The sequence below is a fragment of the Acinonyx jubatus genome, chromosome D1, assembly GCF_027475565.1.
Source record: "Acinonyx jubatus isolate Ajub_Pintada_27869175 chromosome D1, VMU_Ajub_asm_v1.0, whole genome shotgun sequence".
Lineage (NCBI taxonomy): Eukaryota > Metazoa > Chordata > Mammalia > Carnivora > Felidae > Acinonyx > Acinonyx jubatus.
The window spans coordinates 16,320,260-16,332,972 of NC_069390.1; the positions used below are offsets into that span (position 1 = coordinate 16,320,260).

The 12,713-nt window shown below is 49.7% G+C and overlaps 1 protein-coding gene and 1 pseudogene across 2 annotated transcripts; both read right to left on the reverse strand.

The window, feature by feature from the left end:
- Positions 1-944: 944 nt before the first annotated feature.
- On the reverse strand, positions 945-1,839 carry LOC113603363 (28S ribosomal protein S21, mitochondrial-like; annotated as a pseudogene).
- A 1,457-nt stretch (positions 1,840-3,296) lies between these two features.
- On the reverse strand, positions 3,297-12,673 carry ZNF408 (zinc finger protein 408). Of its 2 annotated transcripts, XR_008290360.1 has the most exons (6): positions 12,339-12,673; positions 11,761-12,038; positions 11,054-11,115; positions 10,572-10,807; positions 5,141-9,729; positions 3,297-3,430 (listed from the first exon to the last, which is right to left on the reverse strand). XR_008290360.1 is itself a non-coding variant. In XM_015075670.3 (5 exons), exons 1-5 carry the CDS (start codon positions 12,385-12,387, stop codon positions 8,201-8,203), a joined length of 2,154 nt encoding a protein of 717 aa, XP_014931156.2. In that variant the 5' UTR covers positions 12,388-12,673; the 3' UTR covers positions 3,707-8,200. The 2 variants fall into 2 exon arrangements, 1 of the variants encoding a protein (XP_014931156.2); XM_015075670.3 differs by lacking the exon at positions 3,297-3,430 and having other exon boundaries at positions 3,707-9,729.
- Positions 12,674-12,713: the final 40 nt, after the last annotated feature.

Genomic DNA, 12,713 nt, shown 5'->3' on the forward strand with positions numbered 1-12,713 from the left:
TACTTCACTCATTTCTTAAAAAATTACATATTGGGGCGCCTGGGTGGCTCAGTCGGCTAAGCAGCCGACTTCGGCTCAGGTCATGATTTCGCGGTCCGTGAGTTCGAGCCCCGCGTCAGGCTCTGTGCTGACAGCTCAGAGCCTGAAGCCTGTTTCGGATTCTGTGTCTCCCTCTCTCCGACCCTCCCCTGTTGATGCTCTGTCTCTCTCTGTCTCAAAAATAAATAAACGTTAAAAAAATTAAAAAAAAATTACATATTAAGGGAAGGGCTCTTGAGAAGTGAAGAGAAGACAGGTGTGGCTTCATCCTTCCTGGTTCAAGACAGGCGATCCTCTTTTCTTCCGAGGATCAGCTGAGGCCAGTGCTGAGTCAACCAGGAGAGAGAGAAAAGGCAAGAGGAGAGGGTGTTTGGCCAGGAGGACAAACCACACCACACATAGCAGCTCTTCCACTGAGGGTTCAGAGCTAGGGGCCTGCTGATCGCTCCCTTGCTCCCTTGCTGGCAGAATCTGGACAGACAAGCACGATAGCGATAGAAGGGAATGCTGGTTCAGGAGGCCCGGTCTGGGTTTCACCAGCTGTAGAATCTGAGTAAGAACAGTATTTGCCTCACAAGCCTGTTGCTGAAAAATTCATACTGGCCTCTTTGAAGACTTGCTCAACCTATGGATTGCTCATGTGCAGACATGGCCATTAACAGACAAGCCTTGGGTCACATCTTCCTCAGGCTCTTTGCAGACAATATTCCAAGGCAGAAAACCGTGGTTCTCTAAGGTTTTCTTGGTTCTTCTCACTGGGAAGATAACTGAAGCTTTCTGCTTAGATTTGGTTCCTGCTTTCCCAGACTTATGCCTGGGTTTACGTGTCATGATGACGAATTCACACACCACGGTACCAGTGGCAAATCCAATTAGCAGGGAGAACTTTGCTGATGAGAACTTCATTTTGTTTTTTGATGGGTGTTCCAGTAGCAAAATTTATCCCAAATACATACATGCTTCCTCTCCTTTTATCTAACAGTTGGTGGGGAGGGACAGTTCAGTAAAGAGTAGCAGGTGCTTTTCCAATAATAAGGTCTTGTTTGGGTTTCGTAAGAACTGGGTAAGAAATCATAGATCTATTCCGCTATATTTTAGAAAAGTTTCTCGCCTCTCCTAGACTACTTAAATATTATAGCTAAATATACACAAAATTTGCCATTTTAACCATTTAAGTAAGTTCAGTGGCATTAAGTACATTCACATTGTTGTGTGTCACCACCATCTGTCTCTGGAACTTTTTCAGCATCCCCATCTGAAACTCTGTACCCATTAAACAATAATTCCCCGCTCCCCACTAGCCCTTGGTAATCACCATTCTACTCCTAGACTACTTTTTGACTCAGTTTCTCTTTCACTTAATAAAAGAGAGGGTCCATTGGTAACTATGGGATTGCTTCTATACATGCAGGCTTTCTTGCATATACGTGATTGAGTTTATTATTATAAGAAAGGGGAGAAAAAAATGGGGTTGAGATAGGAAGGAGACAGCTGGAGAGGGATTTTCATAGAGGGCCTACAATCCACAGGCCTCAGCAGCCCTGCCATGGGTGTGCCCGATTCTTCAGGCATCAAGAAGTTGCTACTGCGAGCCATTTCCATGTTGTGGATCCGCCAGCAGGTTTCATAGCTTCCCCTCTTTTGTCGACGACAAAGCTTTTCATAGTACCGCCGTAGCTTAATGTCCTCAATGAGCCCATCCATGGTGAGAATTCCATTTAGGGTCCTGCATGCACCTTCCACGTTTCCTTCCTGTACCATCACAGTCCTGGCAATGAACTTCAGATGTTTTGCCATAACCTTGGGATTTAAATATTCACTCTGCAGGATCCCACGCCCTCCGGAACCAGCTGCCGGGACATGAACTTCATTTTGAAGAGTATGAGTCCTGACATCTTGTCATGGCAAATGCTGGACCCAACCAAAATGGCCCCCAGTTTGTCATCTGCATGATTAAGATTGATGGGTTGGAATGACAGGCATGGGCTCTTTGGCGAGGAGAAAGACAGCATGAATACTACGAAGGCCATGGGAGCTTTGGGTCCAGGAATGACAAGACCAGCAAGAAGACTCTAGGCCATTCTGAAAAATTTGGTTTTGTGTTTGATCTGATCTACACCATTCCTTTTGTCCCTGCAAAACCACCCCCAGCTCTCAGAGCTTGTGATCTTTGGATTGCTGCAATTCTTTGGATTCCATATACCCCTTGTCTCCCTCTGATCTAGCTGGAGTCAGAGTTAAGTTTATCACTGTGAAGTAGATACTAAGCTACCCCTTCAAAGCACATCATAATGTTTGTGAAGCATTACAGTGCTTGCCACAAAGGAAGCGCCCAATAAATGCCACTGTTATACATGATGGTACAGGAAATACATGACGCTGCCTGTGAAGGGCTCTTCCTAAAATAGTGAAACTGAATTAAACGAACCTCTAGCTTTAATTACTAGTTTATAGGAAATATAGGTGATAAAAAGGAGTACCTTGTGGTATCTAGTACCACAAGGAATGACGAACATTCACCAGGACAAATGGCTCCAGTTTCTCTGACAAATTCATGACACGGAAATAAATAGGGTGGGTTGGAGAGACTGTTCAGGATAATAGAAGCCAAGGAGAGACCTAACACCCAAATGCACAAAAGGAATAGCGGGACCATGACTGGTTTAGACTTTTGAACTAAAGAACTGTAAAATGACTTTTCCTTGGACAAACTATAATAATATAGATTAGGTATTCAATGATATGAAAGAGTTACTAATTTGTAAGTGTTATATGGACACGTGGTTATATCCTTTCAATCCCTATGACTTACAGTTATACAGAAGAACTTACGACAGATTAAACAAGCATGGCAAAATGTTAGCAATCATTAAATCTGGGTGGTGAGGGGATTGGGTACATCATTCTTGTAAACTTTTAAACTTTTTGTGTTTCAAAATTTTCACAATGACAAGTCAACTTAATTCTTTAGTAAGTGGAGGCTGGTATTATTAAGTAGGTTCCAGTAGAGCAGCCTCTGTTTTCTTGGGTGAGAGAAGACCACACTTACCCCTTCCATTTTACAGAGATGATCGAGGGAGAGAATCCCCTCTGGGAAAGCAGCTCTGGAAGGATCGAGAGTTCTGCCAGACCAGGGTGGCACCACCACGGGTGAGCACCGAAAGACCCAGCACATCCTTAGGCTTCAGGGTTCACTACCAGCTCCCCGGGTACCATGCATCTGAAGGTCCTTCTTGCTTCTCACCCCAAGCACATGCCTGCACATGTAAAGGGGATCGTGTTTCCCTCTAAGCACAAAGCGATGATGAGGGGTTGCGTTTCTCACAAGCTGGCGTCAAACAGAATCACAGGCAAGGCCAATGCTATGTTGTAAAGTGAAGCTCTGTAATCACTGAAAACAGTAAAATTATGTTTCAAGACAGAGAGTTTCAGAGCTGGAAAGAAGGTCAGATACCATTAAATCCAGATGTTTTAAAGCCTAGGGCTCTGGGCATATACTACAGGGTGACTTTGGCCTTTTGTGTATTTTTTTTTAAACCCTCAAAAATTGTAAATTTACCTTAAGACAAAAATATATATATTTTTTCCTTTTTGGCTGAAATTATGTCTTTTGAGGTGGCGAATTGCCTTGGTTTTTTTTTCCCCCTCAATCTGATCAGTGTTTAAAAATAAGTCAATTTCTATTTAATGAAAAGCCTTTAAAATTTGGGTCCATAGAAGAAGCTAGCAAAAGGGCTCAATGTTGGAGCCGAGATTAAGAAGCACTGATCTGGTCCAATTTCCCCAGGTCACTGTAAGGAAAGGGAGTCTCCTAGGTGGCAAACTAATTGATCAAGGTTGTAGGGTTGGTGATGAGCCAGAACCCCTGCCTCTCAAGACCACTGTTCTTCACCTTGCATGACCTTCATCCCTTGACATTCTGCTAGAGTACAGCCTCACTGTTCTATGAAGCACGCCCACTGAACATGCACCTAAAGTACAGAACTACTGTGAGTGATGCTGACCTGCCCCAAAGAAGCAACACCTAAGGGAAACATGCAAGCACTTTAATCTCGTCTTCCAACCTAGGAAGGCTGATTACAATATTACTAACCAGCTATAATTTATTAACTGCTCACCATGTGCCGGGTACATAGTACTGATGAGGTAGGTACCATAAGTATCCCCGTTTTAGGGATGAGGAAACTGAGGCACAGAAAAGTCAAGTACTTTGTCTGAGTTTATGCAGTTAGTCAAGAGCAGAGCCACAAGCCACACGTGAATCTGTCTAGAGATGGAACTCTTTACAGTCCATGATGCTTTGCATGGTTTGCAGGTCCCTAAACAGGACTCAAATCTTATTCTACTGTAAGATTTTCTCATACTATTCAAGTTGCAAATGGGGATAAAAGATCCTTTATCTCCTGCACCTTTGATTTTGGTTCAGCATCTATAGCTATAGACCCCACTGTTAAGCTTGCATCCAGGTGTAAGGTGCCCAAGCAACATTTTTGTAGCACCTTTGCCCACCTGGCTAGAAGCAGCATTCGAATTCAGTACTATATACACCAAACTGTTAAGTGACTTTATCTAGGGGTGCCTGGGTGGCTCAGTTGGTTGGGCATCTGACTCTTGATTTCGGCTTGGGTCATGATCTCACAGTTCACGGGTTCGAGCCTCACATCAGGCTCTGCACTGACAGTGAGGAGCCTGCTTGGGATTCTCTCTCTCAGAATAAATAAATATTTTTTAAAAAGATTATTTTTTTAAAAGTGACTTTATCTGGAAATGGAGGAAAGAAGTAGGGAATAAAGAGATGTCACCATTAGGATTACCAAGAATTATTTTGACATCAGGGGAAAAGATTTCCCTAACGAGCATTATTCCAGTGATCAATCTTTTCAAGTAGTCACTGCATTTTAACTGGAAGAGCACTAAATTAGGAATTAGACCAGGGCCCTGTCCTTGTTCTGCTGCAAACTGGTCTCAGGCCTTGACAAATGACTTGTCTCAAGGCCTCTGTTTCCTCATGTGTAACATGGGAGCTCAGACAGAGCTCTCTGATGCCCTCTCTCCTCTTAACCACAAGTGTTGGCAGAGCAGAGGTTCCCACATCACGTACCTTTGGATGTATTGCCTTTGATCTGACGCTGCTCTGCATCACTAGAGACAGGCTTCATGGAGAGAAAAGTTCTCCATCTGTGTGGGGGATGTAGGTAGGGGGTGTGAGCATCCCAGGTTTTGGCCTAAGCATCCCAGGGGTGTGGGGTGACAGGCCTCTTCAGCAACCCAAACGATGCCCAGTTTGCCCACATAGTCCACTACGAAGCGATGAGTATGTCCTTCCCTACACAGGTTGGTATCGAGTGATGAGAAGGTCCCCAGAATACCTAAAAACACTGGGCTGACACTGACTGTTAAGCAGTCACCTGAATTGGCATGACCCTGCCTGAAGCAGGAGCTGGAAAATAGGACTACCAAGCCTCACTCAGCCTCCAAGAAAGAGTTGGCTGACTCAAAACTAAAATGTTAGCTGCTACTTTTCAAGCCCTTGGACCGTGTGATCTTTCCCTCCACAGATTGCCTCGATTTCCTGCTATCCTCACTCCCCGTGGATAATTTCAGAATGCGGCTTTATCAAGAAGTTATTCAGATTGGGCAGGTGCTGGGTAAATGCCAGTGGCAAAGCAGGAGACACGGGGCTGCCTGCGATGTTGTTGTCAAGTGCTGGGAAGCCAGAGAACACTCAACGTTTCAATCCTGGCTCTGCTGTTCACGGATTGTGTGATGTCGGCCAGCTACTTACCCTCTCCAACCTCTAGTTCTCCTCAGCTGTGACACAGGTCACAACACCTATTCTGCAGGACAGAAGAAGGGAACAAGAATATAAGTTCTTCCTGCCTCTCTTGCCACCTACTCACCTCAGAACAATCCACTGTGGTTTCCCACTGCCCTCACTCAGCTCCTCAGTGACCTCGCAAACCTCAACCCCCTCAACAGCAGTGGACATTCTTCCTCACTTTTTTCGTGAAATGCTTTTCTCTCCACTTCTGCTGACACATAGTCTGCAGGGTTTTCTATCTGGTTGGATGCAGATTTCATGTCCCCTGCAGAGCCTTTCTCCTGCAAGTGAACCTGGAGGGCGGTGCCTCTCCCCTCTGCTCCCGCTACTCCCACAGCTTCCATGCCCACCTTGTCACTAGTCTGCTGTGATTCCCTCTACGGAAGACTTTCGTCCCCCGACTCTGCCGACTTCTGGCAGCTGGTTTGTGAGCTCTACTGCGGGCGCTTTAGACTTGGTGCCTCCCCAACCAAAATCCTGTCTCGTTCCCATCCCAGGGCCACTCAACATACTAACTCAGAAACGGGGCGTCAGCTCTGGCTTCTCCCCTCAGTTCATGAATTCTGTCCCTTCTCCCTCTCTGGCAATGTATCTGCCCAAAGTCCTCACCACGGCCTACAGTCCCCAGCCTGCCCTCACCCCTTTCCATCCTCTGCCTTGGCCACTCTGCTCCTCCTTGCTCTTGCTTGAACCCACTGGGCCTTGCCAGTACTGTTCCCTCTGCCTGGAACCCAGCTCCTTCTACACACATCAAGCTCGCTCTCGCCTCTCCGCAGTTCAGGTTTCTGCTCCTGTTCGTGTTATTAGAAGCCTTCCCTGACTACCCTCTGTAAAATCACATTCCCCATTTTAACCTCTCCTCCCGCGTGACTTTTTTTCACTGCATTTACTATCATGTGGGATGTATTTGTTGTCTGCTGTGCTCCTCAGGATGTAACCCTGAGAGCAGGCTCTTTCTACACTACATCCCTAACTAGTATACATAAAGTGCACGCGTATGTGTCAGATAAATAATTCCATCTCTCTGAATTTCTACTGCTACCACCCCATTCCCCGCCACCTCAGCTGCCTCCTGATTTCCCTACAACCACACCTTGCCAGCTGATCCGTTCCTCCAGCGGTCTCTTTAAACATAAATCTAGTCACGTCATTCCCCTCCTCAAAACCCTTCCAAGAGCTTCTCAATGTTTTGAGAATAAAAAGTCCCAACTCCTAAAGCAAGGCCTGCGTGACCTGGCCCTGCCCCCTTCCCTCTCTGCTGCAGCCACGATGGTCTGTTGTTGACGTCACCGGACTCTCACTCCAGGGCTTTTTCACACACAGCTCCCCGCACCCCCACTCTCTCTCGCACCCTCCCATCCACCAGATCACAGCAGTGCCAGGGTTAACAGCCTTACTCCAGCACTGGGCCAGGAGGGTCCGAGTCTCAGCTCTGCAGCCTAGCAGCCGTGCCACCTTGAGTAGGACACTTAAAGCTGTTTCCTCACTTGTAAGACCAGAATGCTACCACTACCGACCGCACAGGGTTGCCACGAGGATCATATAAACTCGAAGAACTGGCCCACAATCAGGGTGGAGTGTTTATTTAATCATTATTATTCCTTGCGGACACTGTCCCCGATGCCCATCTGTAAAAGGCATCGCCTCAGTCTTGCTCACAGCTGTATCCCGGCACCCAGGGTGCTGGTTTATGGTCTGTGCACATCAGGATGTGAGTCTGTGAGCAGACTCTTTCTTGGGTGGCCCAAGCCCACAGAAGGGTTCAGATCTGGCCCTAGCTGCCTCCAGTGAGTCTGGTGTCTATCAGCACAGAAAGAAAACCAACTTCACAGCCCCTAGATGGTGAAAAAGTCTGCCAAAACCACCTACAGCCTGAGTTAGAGGGAACTATGAGCTGAACTCAGCCTCTGGCATTTTAACCCTCTAATCATTCCGTCTAGTTCTAGATGAAAGTGCCTGTCCCTCAGGGAGCTCGGGGGGGGGGAGCGATGATGCCAGCACTAAGCACCCGGGCAGGGCAGTCCTGCTGCCAGCTCCCTGACTACCTCACTGGGTGGGGTCACTCCGGTTGTGTTTAAAGAACAAGCACCCTGAGCAGTTCCTGGTGAAGGAGGTAGAACATGCTCTACCGGAAGGCAGTAAAAAGCTCTTAAATCTAGAACAGGTTTACCTTACGGTCTTGGGAAACAATGTGGTGGTCCATAAACAGGAAGGGAAATCCCCGACCTGCTTCTCAGAATAGACTAGACTCCGTCAGGCAACCCAAAGAGAAAGACGCAGGCGCCCGGCAGCCAGAAAACACTAGCTTTATGTAAAACTCTGCTGAAGGAGGTGAGGGGGTCAGGTGCCCGTCTCCACCTCCACCACTTCTGCCCAGGCACTAAAGCCCATGTCCTTATGAATGAGCACCAGGCTGGAGGCGGGGCCTGGCTCCTCAGGCACCACAAAGCACTTCTCCTGGCTCCCAGAAATGGTGACCTCGAAGACGTCCCGGGCTGGGGAGACGTCCTGTTCGCTGCATGTATCTAGCAGTTCTGGCTCAGTCTGCACCAGTACCACGGTGGGCTCGGAAGCAGCAGGTGGCACACTGGGTGGGCTGGAGGGTGCCCCAGGCTGGTGACTGAGCTGGTGTCGCTTGAGGCTCTGGGGGAGGGTGTAGCCCATGCCACAGGTGGGACAGCGATAGGGCTTGTCGGCCAGGTGGGACTTGAGGTGGCGCCTCAGCTTGGTGGCCAGTGTGTAAGCACGGCCACACTGGGGGCACGGGAAGGGCCTCTCCCCTGAGTGCAGACGCTCATGAGCACGCAGTGTATGTGGGTCTCGGAGGGCCTTCCCACACACAGGGCACAAGTAGGCCTCCCCGGTGTGAGAGATAAGATGGCGCCGCAGCTCAGGCAGCTGCGGAAAGGCATCGGCACAGTGCGGGCAGCGGTAAGGACGCTCCCCCGTGTGCAGCCGCAAGTGACCACGCAGGGTGCCCCGCTGGCGGAACGCCCTGCCACAGTGTGGGCACAGGAAGGGCTTTTCTCCTGTGTGGAGTCGCATGTGGTTGCGCAGAGAGCCCTGGTTGGCCAGGGGGCGCCCACACACAGGGCACGGGCACGGGGCAGGGGCCGCCGGCACCTGGTGGGTCTTGCGATGCAGTCGCAGGGAGGGCCGGCGGGCAAAGGCCTTGCCACACTGGTCACAGGCAAAGGGCCTGGCACCTGAATGTACCACCTGGTGCTCTTTGAGGTCTCGCCGGGTGCCGTAGGCCTTGTCGCATTGTGGGCAAGGAAAGGGTCGCACTCCGCGGTGGCCCAGCATATGGGCTTTGAAGCTCTCCTCTGAGCTATAGCTCTTGCCACACTCAGTGCAAAGGAAGGGTTTGTGGCCTGTGTGCACGAACGCATGCTTCTTCAGGTGGCACAGCTGCAGGAAGGCTTTGCCACACTCCCCACACCGGTATCGTCGTCTCTGTTTTGGGGGGCTTCCTCCTGGGCCAGGAGGGCTCCGCAAGCATGCAGGGAGGCCGGCCTGTTGCTGCTCCCCAGCCTGCTGGGCCCTGAACTCCGAGGTCTTTGCTCTGGGTGGGCACTGCTCACTGGGGCCACATAACTTCTTGACCAGGTAAGCATGCAGGTGGGTGGCCCTGGCAGAAGACGAGGAACTGGCCTCACTACTCTCTGGGCCCTGCTGGGTAGTGGAGCTGCTCTGAGGTTCAGGTGACATCTGTGTCTGGGGTGGATCCTCCTCATCCATGCTGCCACCCCGAGGGAGCAGGCCAAGTGGTTGGCTCTCCTCAGGAAGTTGATCCTGGGTTTGAGGCTTAGGTCCGGGGCTTACCATATTCTCTGCCTGGATGCTGGGGGGTGACTGGTGACCGGGATCTGCAAGGCAAGAGTGGGGGCGCTGGGGTTAGTAGAAACTGTAGCAGGGGGTGGCAGTGGTGTCACTAGGAAATTCTAAGAATATGTGTCTCCTCGTACTCAGCCCCTGAACCTGAACTTCAGCAGGAGCAATGACACCACTCTCTTCCCTGGAACATGAACCATGTGCTCTGTTTATCTTCATGTTCAGTCTTAAGTGCCTCCTGGGGAAGCACTCTTGGAAACCCCAGTGCCCCAAACCTCTGGATAGTCCTAGAACAAGGCTCTCCTAGGGGCTCCTATTTTCCCTCTGGAGATGCACACTTAGGACGAATTAGGCCACCACCTCCTCGCCTTAGTTCATCTGAAAATAAAGGAACCTCTACACCCACCCCAGATAGAAGAAACATGAGAAATTGGAAACCTTATATAGAGCTTGCTGTCTTCATCGACATGACCTTACTATTCCAGAAAACGTACTCAGGAAGATAAAAGTTGCAAATATCAATACTATTCATTCTAAGGAAAAGACCCAATCACGCTGCGATAAAAGCATCAAATGATAGGTCACACCCCAAGACTCTCTGAGCCTTTTACTGAAAATTCTAGCCTTGTATCTACAAGTCCTAAGCCATTATGTCACGATCCTTATTCAATCTGATCAAGCCCTGTCCCATCTACACTGAAAGATCTACCAGACTTCAAAATTTCAATAAATATCCAGGCTTTGCCCTTCCATCTCAGAGAAACTATTAAAAACTCTGTGATGCTCTCCTTTACCTCCCTGAGCCACAGCTTTGCCTTGTCATATCAAGGTTGATTTGGCGATAATTTCGGAAGCCAGCGTTGTATCTGACACATACCTGTCCAAGGTTCTGCTGCATCCTCCCCAGGGGAGTCCACTTCGGTCACCACAGCCATGGCTGCCTCTTCTTCTAGCCTGGGCTGGGTGGGGCTCAGGCCATCAGAGGGAGGCTGGGGCCACAGCAGCAACTCAAAGCCTGGCAGCACAACCCGGTACACCTGCAGATGGAGCTTCTCGTTGATCCGCACCAGGGCTACGTTTCCCTCACCTTCCAGCCTGCCCTGCTGCACCAGACTGCAAAGCAGAGGAAGAGCTAGCTCAGGAGACCCTCTTCAAGTGACCCTCCCTAAAGCCCCAGCTCCTGGGCAGTCTGAGTCCTAAAAGACCCCATGCCTTTGGAACACTCACTGCAAAAAAAAAAAAAAAAAAAAAAAAGAAAAATTGCTGGGTGGGGAATTACAGTGGGCTTCTGGTTCCAACTCATGCCATAACAGAAAGCCTCAAAGGACCATCTTCACTACGTACTCTCCTGTAACTTACCTGATCCAGCCTGAACTCTGCTCACAAGCACACACGTCTCCCCATGGGCCTAGTGACACGTCCTGAAATAAACCAATAAGAGTCCTTCTCCCATGTGTTTGGGGAACCAGAATCCGGGGCGGGGGTGGGGGGGGGGGGATGTAACCTCTCCTGAGACAGATCTAATACGAAGCCCCTGGAAGGTTAACGGTCTCTGATTCTTCCTCTACAGGACTGTGTTGTCTGATTTTTCATTCAGTAAAGACCAAAAGACTCTCCCCTCACCTCCCTCCCAATACGTGGAATATCACAAGTTGAATACATTACTGCCTTCCAGTGAGTGTGCCAAACAATAAAAAGTTGTAAGAGGTACATCAACTTTTCTTTACTTTTTAAGACTTACTATGCAATGAAACCCTTTACCCACACTATTTCATCTATTGCTCCAAATAACCCTGGAAAGTTGGGGGGAAAAAAGGAAACAGCTATTTTTTACTTTTACAAATGAGTTAAATGAGGCATGCCATTTTATCCAGCTTTCGGCACTTTTTGCACCTTGATTCCTTAACTACTGCAAGTGAGGGGAAGAGGCAGTCCTGGAAAGAAGGGGCATAACCATCTCCTATCTCTTGAAATGCCCTGCTTCTTCTAACAAACTGAAGAGCTGTTTACAAATGGCTGAACCTCTTGCAGGATCTGTCACGGAGACACGTCCTATCTTTCAATACCTCCTCCAGCCGTAGTTTCACTCCTTCCTCCTTCTGCTTGGAGACAGACTCCTCTTCCAGAGGCCCCCAGAGCAGTCCCGGCTGCAGGGGCTCCCCGACACACCAGACCCCTAAACACGGTTCCTCGGCGAGTGAAGGGCCAAGGGCCAAGCCCCGGGGAAGGCTCTTTAGAGCGAGGAAGGCCCGGGTCGGCCCGGGCGGGAAATCTTTGAGGCCTCGAGCAAAGCCTTGTCCAGAAGGGATCCATCCTAATTCCGGGCCCAGGCGCGGGTCGGGGGCTGCAGGGAAATGGGAAGGCAGTAAGGGAGCCAGTCCAAAGGGTCATGAGGGTGGGGACAGATACGGGGGGAAACCGCAGGTCCAGCTAGGCCTCGGTAGTCTGAGGGATGTTAGAGCTCTAACGGAGCCCCTAGGAGGTTTGAGGGTATTCGAGGACTCTTAACCCCCCAGAGACATCTGAGGGCACCGGAGGATTCCAGGCTAGGGAGGAAAAGGGCCTGGGGGTAGAGAGTTGACCAGGGAACAGCAGGTCCATCTAAGGACGGGGCCGAGGGTCAGAGACGCCGCAGGTCACTAACCGCACTGCAGTCTCTCGCCCCCGGAGAGCAGCTCCTCTGCCTCCTCCATCCCTCCAGAAAAGCCTCCTTCCGCCGGAAGTGAGCGTCTTCTTCTCCGCTCCTCCCGGAAACAACCATGGGCTTCCAAATTTCCTGTCGGGAGAGAATCCGAAGAGTCTGACTCATTGGTGCACAGAACCGGGAGTTGGGGAATACCGGCGAGGCAAAACTCCGTCTGACAACAATAAGAACCACAAGGATTCCAGCGGACCACTAGGGATTCGAGCTCCAGGGAAAGCGGAACTAATTGTTCCAATCACCTCCTTTTGGGAGGGACGGGTCGGACACTTATGCTGTCCCTCTCCCAGGCGGGCATTTAAGCCAGCACGTGCAGGA